Source organism: Micromesistius poutassou (assembly GCF_964030765.1).
Source record: "Micromesistius poutassou genome assembly, chromosome: 3".
NCBI lineage: Eukaryota > Metazoa > Chordata > Actinopteri > Gadiformes > Gadidae > Micromesistius > Micromesistius poutassou.
Window position 1 is genome coordinate 5,036,224 of NC_140273.1, and position 11,362 is coordinate 5,047,585.

At 45.7% G+C, this 11,362-nt stretch overlaps 2 protein-coding genes across 2 annotated transcripts in view; one reads left to right on the forward strand and one right to left on the reverse strand.

Moving 5' to 3' along the window:
* The first annotated feature begins 621 nt into the window (after nucleotides 1–621).
* On the forward strand, nucleotides 622–2,208 carry ten1 (TEN1 subunit of CST complex). The gene is made up of 3 exons (XM_084465313.1): nucleotides 622–773; nucleotides 1,382–1,539; nucleotides 1,733–2,208. Exons 1-3 carry the CDS (start codon nucleotides 685–687, stop codon nucleotides 1,861–1,863), a joined length of 378 nt encoding a protein of 125 aa, XP_084321439.1. The 5' UTR covers nucleotides 622–684; the 3' UTR covers nucleotides 1,864–2,208.
* A 616-nt stretch (nucleotides 2,209–2,824) lies between these two features.
* evpla (envoplakin a) overlaps nucleotides 2,825–11,362 on the reverse strand; it is a gene marked incomplete at both ends in the record, with an annotated part of 15,834 nt that continues 7,296 nt past the window's right edge. The window contains 13 exons of the mRNA XM_084465704.1: nucleotides 2,825–6,226; nucleotides 6,509–6,601; nucleotides 6,707–6,814; nucleotides 6,923–7,006; nucleotides 7,111–7,261; nucleotides 7,428–7,621; nucleotides 7,847–7,985; nucleotides 8,191–8,366; nucleotides 8,617–8,789; nucleotides 9,447–9,544; nucleotides 10,008–10,162; nucleotides 10,466–10,612; nucleotides 11,297–11,362. The exon at nucleotides 11,297–11,362 is cut by the window's right edge and continues 45 nt beyond it. Coding sequence (XP_084321830.1) covers nucleotides 2,825–6,226; nucleotides 6,509–6,601; nucleotides 6,707–6,814; nucleotides 6,923–7,006; nucleotides 7,111–7,261; nucleotides 7,428–7,621; nucleotides 7,847–7,985; nucleotides 8,191–8,366; nucleotides 8,617–8,789; nucleotides 9,447–9,544; nucleotides 10,008–10,162; nucleotides 10,466–10,612; nucleotides 11,297–11,362 — 4,986 coding nt within the window. The remainder of the gene's footprint in view (nucleotides 6,227–6,508; nucleotides 6,602–6,706; nucleotides 6,815–6,922; nucleotides 7,007–7,110; nucleotides 7,262–7,427; nucleotides 7,622–7,846; nucleotides 7,986–8,190; nucleotides 8,367–8,616; nucleotides 8,790–9,446; nucleotides 9,545–10,007; nucleotides 10,163–10,465; nucleotides 10,613–11,296) is intronic.

The window sequence follows — 11,362 nt, forward strand, 5'->3', positions numbered from 1 at the left end:
TATTGACGCGGCTGAAGGGGATCCTGTATTGTAGCTTTATCCTGGTTGCAACGCAATTTCCGGTCTCTTATTTTCCATGAGCTGTGTACGCCATATAACAAGTCCCCGGAGCGAGAATTAACACGAATATGAAAAAAACAAACAACAAAATGGCACGAAGAATAAATGTGGAGTTTTTAGGAAAGTTCCGTCAAAGCAATATCCGAAACATGCAACGGAAACGGATATCACTCCATTGAAAGTCCCTTTCTCCCGCCCTCTCCCTCACCAATATCGCTCATTGGGAGCATTCCCTTCCAGGCATTCCGTCGCGGGATGACAACGGTACGAGGTTGCAGTTTACTACGGATACCTCGAGTTCCAAATCCAGTTAAACCGTTTTTTATGGTGGTCTGTCACTGATTCCATGTAGATTTATTGTTTTTATGTCAAAGGTATTGACTGACGGCGCATTATTGCAAAAAAAAAAAGAAGAAGATCTGGCCAGAATACTATTTCATTATCGGTGCACATATATTCCGTTACGCACCTCCAATAAAGTAATGACAGAGGGCACTCTTTCTTCTAGCCTCAGTTCATGACTTCCGATAATGAAAAGAAGAAGAAGCGACTTCAAAATAAATACCGCCGGCTAAATATATGTGCTGAAAACGTAAAGTATCGCCTAAAATAATGGATTAAATCATGCTTCCTGCAGCAGCTGTTGCCTATTTCCCCTGGGAAATAAACTCTGGTTCCCTGCAGGAAGGAGAATCCGTGAGAACATTTGGAAGGCAAGTGTTATTGGGCCAAAATTCTTAATGAAGGATAGCTGTCAACTGTGCCCTTATCCATCTATGTTCCACAGAAGTTATCCCATTCAAAACAGTAAATCGGTCACCGAGTGACCACATTCAAAGTAGTGAGGTAGAACTATACTTCCATACCTCCGTGGAGTAGAATGTAAACTAATAGACTATTTGACCCTGGTGATGGACTACAGAAGGCTGTCCGACGCGACACAATTTAAGCATATACTTATACACATATAAAAGTATAGACTCGGATTAACCATTTATTCTGACATCCATCCACATCACAAGCGCAATTTCCTTGGTCTATCTATATGCCTATATGTCATTACACTTTCATCTCTATATGGCAACTTACAACATTGTGCTGACTTATAGGTTGTTAACCCATACCTCATTCTTCGATAGAATGACTCAACAGACATTTATCTATAATATTCTAAATATTCGACATACATGTAAAGATTTAATAAAAGGTGATACAAATTAAAATGCTTATTTTAAGTTTGTTTCATAAAAATGTATCTAGGAAAATCTAGGAATGTTTAATGCTTCTAGTCAGGCACCTAAATGTTCCATTCATTTTTCAGATTGATGTACTATCAACCCGAAGAGTCAAAAGCTACACTGACTTCACGGCATGCATCAGCACAGCACAAAGTGATCGTTCACACCTTGTTTGTGGAGCCATTTAATGCCATCATAGGAGCCCAGTACATGGTTCTGGGGGAAATTGATAACTCTGAGGGTAAGGACTCTGAAGAGCACCCAATATTTACAGACATTCTACACAGCCTACATCGGACATAAATACATTGCATGGTAGTCTTCCACTGAAGGCCCATTAAACCAGCTTGTGTGGCTCATAGTTGTGTTGCCTGTGCTGTGTATTAATACGTCATACACTCTCACTCACTGTTCTTTATCATTTTCCCCGTCAGGTGGCGTGGTGGTCCGGGCCCGTGTGCTGAACTGTGTTGATGGTGTGAACCTTGCCCTCTTTGAGAAAGCGGTCAATCAACAGAGGAGCTTTTTCCGAGAGTCGGAGAGCAAAGCGATGCCACCTGACTAGGGTCTGCTGTTGATAAAAAGGCCTTGTCTTCGTCAGTCCCACAGCTATCGTTTATGTCAAGGGCCCAGGGTTGTGTGATGGTGCTGGCCATTCTATAAATGGCAACCCAGAGAAAGGATTGTTCTGCCCTTTCATGTTGAGTTCTTTAACCCTTTCAGGTCATACACAGGTATTGACTCAGGTATTATTGTTGATATTTCTTTATTGTTTTTTCCACAGAAAGCAAAATACAACTTTATTTTGTTTGCGATAAATGGTTGCACAGATGTACATTGTATAATTTAAACTGACTCATATTAGTTTCTTCATCAGGTTTATAACAAGACTGGAGGAGTAATACAAAAAAAAAATCTTGGTTAACATTGCACCATGTCCCTTCTTCCACAATAAAACAAAAAATAAAAAGCAATACAGACCTCTGATTATATATTATTTTAAATAAGATTGTTTCCACCTTAGAGAAGTAAACAGAAGCAGTTCATAAGCAGCATGTTTAATGAAAGTCGGCCTTACAGTGGAGTTAAGATTTTGAACAATTATATTTGAGCCCCTTCAAACTTCATTATGACTTGAGTTGACTGCATTCTAAAGGCTAGGATCAAGGAAGCATTTGTACTCAAAAAGCGTTTGATGCTAATGTTGCTGGTACTAGCTGACAGTTTAATGAGGGAAAAATAAATCATGACTTTTTCATATATATTAATTATTATCGTATTATTTTTGGTGTAAATCCAAGTTATATTTAAAATATATGTTTAGAGTAGAAAGAGTAGCTTTAGCGTGCTTTTAACCTTTAGACATCTATGCTACTATATCTGGTTGCAACCAAAATGGTTGTCTACTCAGTAAGAATAACCTATGTATCAAATTAAGATTGTACAGTGTCTCATTAATTTGCAAAGCACAATGTAGTCAATCAGCCACGATTGATTAGAGTCCTCCTCATATACTGTAAACCTTTCTAGTATCTGGAGTATTTATTGGCATTGTACACAGGTGTGTAACTTGAATCTTTAGACGATGCGGGCAGCATCGGTAGGCCTGAAACTGGGTCTACCTTGGCCCGATCCAGGGCTTGCTTGTAGTTGATTTTCTCCTTGGTGACCGGGTCTGTGATATCCCTGGCGTAGCCGGACTCCGACTGCAGCTCTCTCAGCATGCCACTGTCAATCAACTTGGCTCCGATGGCATCCAGGACGCTGATCCGCTGGCCGGTTTTGGGGTTGACCATCCCACCCGTCAGGTGCTGTACTTCCATGTAGCGAATGGCTGTTTCTTTGGGCATCCAGCCTTTTTGAACTGCCTCCCCAACGGACAAGAGCTCCTTGGTCCTGGGGTCTTCGACGCCTGTGAAGGCCTTCTGGGCGTTAAGCAGCCGCTGGAGTTGACTTGTCTCGATGAGGCCCTTGTCGCTCGCCCTGTGGACCGGGTGTCTCTCTTTGGTGTTGACATCAATGATGCCACCCGTGGCTGCCTGAGCTTCCAGAAGCCGTTGGGCTGTGACGCTGTCTATCATCTTACGCATGCTGGCACTGCGTATTGTGAAGCAGGTGCCAGTGGTTGTGTCAATCACCCCAGCAATTGGGGATATTTCAGTGGAAGTACTGATGGAATTAGGACGGGTGGATTGTACAGAAGTGATGGAGCTGGGGATGATTGAGTTGATTTTTGATGCTTTCTTGCCGTTGTCTCCAGCTACGAGTAAGGCAAACTCTGAGATGGGCATTTTGCCGTCTTTGTATTTCTGCAGATCGTTCTGTGTCAGCCAACCTTTTTTAAGGGCATCTTTGATAGAGTACTGCTTGCCACTCTTCCGGTCCTGGAGTACGGACGATTCACCATCCGGTCCCACCGAAGTCATCTCCTCCCAGTCACACTCAAGCTCCTGCAGATGGATGTACTGTTTGCGGTCGATCAGGCCCTGCGTGTAGGCGTCATAGGGGGACAGGTCCATACCTGTGTCTGGATCCAGAATGGAGATCTTAGTGGAGACGTGACTCTCTTTGGTCCGGGTCTCTGCATGTTCCTCTTTCTGCAGTTGGAGAAGAAGCTCTCGGATGGTGTTGTCGCTCGAGTGGATTTTGTCTTTCTCACCCAGGATCTCCCTCTCCAAGCGTTGGACGTCGGAATCCATCCTGATGCTCTTCTGCTTATTAATGTTGGTTCTTTCACTCATCAGCCTCGTCTGCTGCTGGAACGACAAGCCGATGTCGTGTTTACTTGATTCAAGGGATCTTAGCTCCCGAGCCAAGTCGTCCCTTTCTCTCTGTAGTGCGTCTTGGTTCGCAACGAGGCTCGTGGACTCTCGTGAATAATTAGACTTGGAGCAAAGGAGCGCGTTGTTTTTTTCAGTCAGGCGTCTGATTTCATTCTCCACATCCTGCCTGTTATACCGTTCACGGGATACTATTTCCCTGAGGCGGTCTCGTTCGGCCTCTACCACCTGATCCTTCTCAATGCGGACGACTTCCTTGTACACTGTCTTCTCGCCTGACTTTTCCCGCTGTAGGATATCAAGCTTGAGATTAATATTACGGACTTGCCTCTGGATACGAATCATTTCGCTGGTCTCCTTGTCCATGTCGGACCGCAGCCCACTGGTCATCCTCTCCAAGGTTGGGTCTCTCTCAACTTTCAGCACCTCTTCGACAACAATGCTCTCCTCGACAGGTGGTGGGGCATTTTCCAGCTGCGTAATGCGAAGTCTGATTTCTCTGAGTTCGGACTCAGCCTGGATCTTCCTCTGGCGCTCATCGCTCTCGCTCAGAATCCTCTCCATGTCCTCCACCTTGATTCTCAGCTGCTGTAGCTCCAGGTCTGTCTGGCGCCGGGACTTGACCTCATCGTCGAGTTTCCTGCCAAGCTTGTCATGCTCCACCATCAACCTTGGATCCTTCTGTAGGCGCACCACCTCCTGGACGACCACTTTCTCCTGAGGTTGCTGTCGCTCCAGAAGTATGTACTTGTTTTGCAGGTCATACACCATTTCTTCAGTGGTGCGGCGTATCTGTGTCTCGTCACGCACCTCCTTCCTCAGGCGGTCCGCCTCTTTCTCGAGCAGTGGATCGTCCTCATACTTGACAACCTCTCTGGTGACGAGCTTGGTCTCCACCTTGGACTTCTCCAACTTCCATTCGTCCCTCTCCTGCCTGAGGATCCTCAGCTTGTCCAAGATGGAGTTGTAGGAGTTGTGTATTTGGTTTACTTGGTCATTGAGCCGTGTGATCTCCTTGTAGTTTTCTGGGCTCCTCTCCTCCTTAATCACCTCTTGGAGGACCTCCTTTAGCTCTACCCGGGGCTTCTCTGAACGGACGACATTCAAATCAGAGGAGACGAGGGTGGTTTGCCTCTCCAGTTCTGAGCACTGCCTGCTGGTCTCTTGTATCTCTTTCTTTATGCGCATTATCTCCATCTCTGTGTTGGGATCGATGCGGTAAATCTCATTGACAATTTCGTTGACCTCAATTCGTGGCTTCCAGCCTTCTACTTCACGATATCTGCTTTGAAGCTCTGTAATCTCTTTCGATAAATTGATGTTTTCAATCTTCTCCTCCTCAATGTCTGCCTGTGTTTTCTTTGATTCAATTATGAGCCCAGGGTCTTGTTCGATCTTTTTCACCTCCTTAATGATAACCTTTGGCTGGATAGTTTGAATGATTCTCTCCATTGAATTGATCTGGCTCCTTGTCTGGAAAATGTCATCGTTGATCAGCTTGCTCTTGTTGCCCTCGTCTGAGATCTCCACCTCAAAGTTGCGGACAGCCCTCAGCATGGTCGGATCCTTTTCAACTTTGACCACTTCTTTCTTCACCACCCGTTGTTTGATGTTGGGCTTCTTCGCCTGCAGAATGGTGACCTCTGTCTTCATCTGGATGGTTTCCCCATCTCTCACCCTCATTTCATCCCTCATCCTCGCAATATCCGATTTCAGCTTGGCTGCCTCGATGTCCATCTGAGGGTCCTTCTCAAACTCTGTCAACTCTCTGATCACCAGTTTTGGCGTGGCGTTTTTAAGGGTGTCTTCCGCAATAGTGATTTTCCTGGTGATCAACTCAATCTCACCCTGGGTTGTGCTTCTCTTCAGGGACTCCTCGTGCAACGTTTTTTCAAAATCAACCAGATCCGACTCCAGCTTTGGGTCGCGGTAGTAATGGAGCACTTCCTTCTCCTCAACGCGCTCGACTCCCCGTCGACTCTTCAGGGACATCATCCTATCCTTGAAGGTCCTCAGTTCTGTCTCGGTATGAGTGAGCCTCTCCTTCTCCTCGTCCAGCTCTTTCTGCAGATCGTCTGCCTCAGCACTACTCCTCTGTTGGTTCTGCAGTTGAACACTTTGCTCCACCATTTGTATTTTCTCTTCATTCTAGAAGATTAAAAGCACATGACAAAAACAATGTAAATGAATACAATTGCAAATAACGTATTCAAATCTTCACGCTCATTTTTCTGAATGTATTTCACCTCGTTCAAGGTGGGCAAGATGGTTTCGTCACTTTCGAAACTTTAATGAACATCTACAAGAAACCTTTAACCCTGTGTTAACATTTGTAATTTATCACAATTTAGTGGAAATGACTAAATCCCGCCTGAATTTCCTATCTGGGATCAATGAAATACTATATTATTGTATGTAAAGTTATTTTACCAGTGCAATCAGATTCTTAGACAAGCTCATTTGGTTGAGACGCTGGGTGTTCTCAGCAGAAGTTTCAGCATAGCGGTTGACCAAAGCCTTTTCCTGAAAAGAAATACAATCAAATTGTCATGCAATGTTCCGCAAAAAATATTTGAATATTGAGACTGAATTGTAATGTATTCTAATCTGAAATGTTATCAATGTTACCTGCTGCTGCACTGCATCAGCAAGTGTAGGTACATATGGCCTCTTTGCAACCGTGGCTCCGGCATCCTCTACGTTACTGGTATATTTGTCGGCATTCAAATCATACACCTGCATGATATGTTTCATAGTTAGTTCATGTTCCAACAAAATTCGAACAAAGGCTCACATCACAGTGTGCTCCCCCACCCCCACCCCCACCCCCCCACAAATACATACACTTAGCAGACTCTGCAGGTCCTGAGACAGGTCCACCACCCGGTCCACATCGTCTCCCTTCCTCTGCAGGTCCTCCATTGCTCGCTGAAATTAAAGCATAAGTTATATTTTTTTATATTACATTTTGAAAAATGCCGGCAGAAAGATTCAATTAACATTTTGAGGAGAAACACTTAAAGGTTGGTTACCTTCTGGGAGGACTCCTTGGCGTTGAGCTGGGCTTGGTCATCACTGGGGCTGAGCTCGTCCACCGGCATGTTGTCCAGGAAGGAATCCAGAGACTTCCTTGTCGCTTGGAACTCCTGGTGCTTGGTCGAAACCTCTTGCAAGAGGTTTTCTCTGATAGGATGATGATTTGTATATTATGAAAACTTTCCTCCAAAATGAAACCTTCCAATAATAACCCACAGCTCAACTCATCCATCACATGTCCCAATACATCATTAGAAATCAATCAATCCATTGGTTTGTAGTTACGGGGGTTCTGTTGGTTTCGGTGGCTCACCTCTCCTTCAGCTGGTTGCTGACGTTGGTGTAGCGGTTCTGCAGCTGCTGGACCTGGGTGGCCTGGCGCCTGATGTCGGGGCAGTACTCCTGGTAGCTCTGCTGCAGTGAGCTGCACAGCTGCTCCGTCTGCTCCAGGTCCTGACCCAGCTTCTTGATCTCGTCTTGGCTCCCTGACACGGCCGCCTGCAAGCTCTGCGCCAGGAAGTGGAGAGCAGACAGTTTTTAGTCTTTTTGCGTGCGTGTTTTCCCCCCCCTAAATGATTTAAATCTAGAGGAACTTTGTTGTTGTTGTTGTTGTTGCTTTTCATCTCTCGATCTGTGTGTTGTTTTTTAGCTCTGTTTTATCCCTCCTGTTCTATCTACGATGAGCTGCTGACTGCCTTCGGCAAAGGATCACAGTTTCCGAGCATGTCTTACCTGGATCTCTTGGGTGCGGTTCTGGAGGACGTTTGGGCTGTCAGGTATCGCACCATCTTCACTGAGGCTCTTCTCGAAACCAGAGACGATGCCGTCCACCTTGTCGATCTGGTTCTCCAGGTTCAGAGACGCAGTAGCTCTACACAGAGAAAACACCAAGGAAATGAATGGAACATCCATTTATTTGCGTACCAACTGTATTTCTATGCCTGCCATTTTGTAGAAACGTCATTCACAAACAAGACAACTGTTTTAGAAGACTGAACCCTTTGAAACAACACAGGGCGTGTTGATGAATACCCCAGGCTACACTCGACCTGTGGCAGGCAGACAGCCTGACTTACTTCTTGGTGTAGAGGTCGGCCAGGCCGGCGATACTGTCCTTTTTGTTGTTGGCCTCTGTGAGTTTGAGTGGGAGTGCGGAGGAGGTGAGGCTGGCGTCTTTGGCCAGGAGGGACTGCAGGTCGGCCTGGGCGGCCATGTTCTGCTGCTCCAGGGCCTTCAAGGCCTTTGAGGCTTTCTACAATAAAAAGGAGTCACAAAAAAAAAAGTGCTGGATTAAAGAATCAGTTATGATATCATACATCATGAAGGTTGATTTTTGCCTTGGTACACCTACAAAACAAAAAATGACCGGGTAGTACGTGAATATTTGCTGAATCTTTTTATTACATTATTACATTATTATCATATTACAGATATGTTGATTTGTTGATCAATAAAGTTCAAAGCGGGTGAGCCTCCTTCGTCCCTCCTCCAGGAACACTGACCTCTTGTTCCTTCAGCCGTTTGGCCAGGTCCGCCGCCGCGTCGCCGCGCTCCAGGGGCGCTCGCAGCCGGCTCAGGACGTCCTGCTCCGTCTGGGCCAGGTCGCTCTCCAGCTGGTCCAGCTGGTCGGCCAGAGCCACCGCCTTGGGGTCCATGGGAGCCGCAGGCGCTGGGGCTGGAGGACGGGATGGGATGACGTTATATACTTAGAAACAAGATATTTATCATAGACAACCAAACACCCTCAATTAGAGCTCCACTACCCACCCCACTAGCGACGTTTAAAAAAATGCATGCATCGGCCACATCGCCACACCTTTTTCATTTAGGGGTTGGGAAATATCATTCTGTAATATAGGCTTTCGCTATTTCCACTCGCTACGATGAGATTTGTTGGAGGGGGTGTAGCCAGAATGTTTAAATGATGTTACCTGGTAACCCAAGACGGCCAACAATAAACATAATAGCATGCGTTCAACCCATAGAAGGCAATTTGAGTCCATATTGACATCTTATCCTACATTTTCACAACATCCATCCATGTAACCAACTACATCCCTTTTCATCTCAAATAAGTTGTTTTACGGTTTGTATTCTTTAATTTGACTACTTCTGTTCAATAAACCCTTTTCACAGGGGTGTCAACTTAAGTCGACTGTATTACTCAGTCGACTTATCTTCACTAGTTTAGTCTACTACCAGCTACAGGTACATAAACGGAACAGACCCATGATTAGTGTTTCTCTACAATGACCCCTCTGTGAAAAGGGTCTATTGGTAATGAAGTGAACGTGACAGCACGAGTGAGCCAGGATGTGTGATGGATCCGCACCTGCTTGCTGTAACCTGGTGTTCTGTGTGTTTTGGCTCTTCAGAGACGCCACCAAAGCAGCTCTTCTCTTCTTTATGTCAGCTAGCTCTCCACCCAGCCTAGATAGAGAGGGGGAGAGAGAGAGAGAGAGAGAGAGAGAGAGAGAGAGAGAGAGAGAGAGAGAGAGGGGGGGGGGGGGGGGGGGGGGGGGAGAAAGAGAGAGAGAGAGAGAGAGAGAGAGGATGAGTTTGGTGTTAGTGTGAATGAGGAGGATAAAATGGAACTTGATACCAGACAGGAAATGGGTGTGCCACATCAGCAAGTACATGGCAGACTATTTTCAAACAATACAATAACAACTTTGTAAAACAAATATGTCCATTAAAACAACGAGAGGGGAAGGACTTGGATGCAAAAATAAATGTAATCATTATCAGTAGTAAAAATTAGGTAACTGTCAGGGTAGGACGGAGATGGTCAAACTATTTCCTGACACATAATGACTGATTGGACTAGTCTATAGGTAGTGTTGTGAATGTGGAAAGGCGTAGCAGAGGAATGGCAGTTCCAGAAGGTTCTTACATGTCCACGTTGTCGATGGCTTCGGCATCAGGCGGGGGGATGACGAAGCAGACTCCGGGGAAGGTCTTGGTCTTTCCGTCGGGGGACACAACGGTCCAGTTCTCTATGTCAGAGTTGGAGTTCAGGGTGAACCTCTCCTCTCTGGACAGAGTGTCCTAGACAGATGAACAAAAATGATACATTACGAATCAGAGATTTTTTTTTGTGAGTTTTGTTCAACTTTAAAAGGAACGGGAGCGGGTGAATGTGAAATTGAATGGAGTCATGAAGCCAAATGTATTGTATCGTTATAAAGGGTCACTGTAATATGTCGGGTTCCTCTTGCCACAACAAATGCTTGAATGTGTTCATAAATTATGCATTTTGTTTTTATTTTCTTCATTTCAAAATAACCATAAGTTGTCTGTCAGTTTAAAACCGTCCCGCCAAGCTTTTGAGTGTTAAAGGTCAGGCCGTACCGTGTCCGTCTCCCAGTCACAGAGGGACTCCACGGTGACGGCTCGGGTGGGCGCCGTGCGCCGGAGCTTCAGCGGCGCGATGGAGGTGCTGCGCCTCCTCAGGTCGGCCAGCAGCGCAGCGCCGCGCTGGACGGACTTCTCCTCCGTCTGGGACAGACACACAGACACACAGTTGTGATCCACATGGTCCTTGGACCTGACTGCATGTATCGGGTTCTGTTCACAACAAAGGGCCTTTATCACAGAGGTGTGATGAAGGCCTGTTGGGATCCCCCTTTGTAGGGCCGAACAAAGGAGCGTCTCATGATGTTATTCATGGGCCCCGGCAGGCCTACAGACGCTTTATGTACTCAATGAGCCACGCCGCTTTTCATCCTCTTTGCCAAAGGATGTTGCATACAATAGATACATTTTCGGTATTCATATCTGAAGAAATACAATTAAAGTATTACTTTCACTGGGAGGAGGGAAACACAGCAGTTTGAGTGAGTAGTTACGGTTCCCAACCGTTCTGGAGCTGAGGCCCCAACACAGTCCCAGACATTTAAGGCACACCAACTTGAAGTTGTGGTGTAATGATTATGAAAAATGTCACACATCATTACCAGGATAGGATATATACTGGGTCATAAGCAATTTCTATTGCATACAAAGACGACTGTCAACATAGTATCACGTGGATACAGATCGGACAAATCGGACAAAGACCATCTTGGGGATTTACCCTATTATATGCATATTATATTGGTAAAAGTAACCATGTGACTTTTCTTTAAGTATTGCTTGTTGCAGTTGCAGGCGTACATCTTCCCCTCCCGGCCCTTTGTGTACCTCAAGCTGGAGCAGGGTCTGGGAGTTGCTCGTCTCGCTGACTGTGTTGGGATCCAGGGTGCTGTT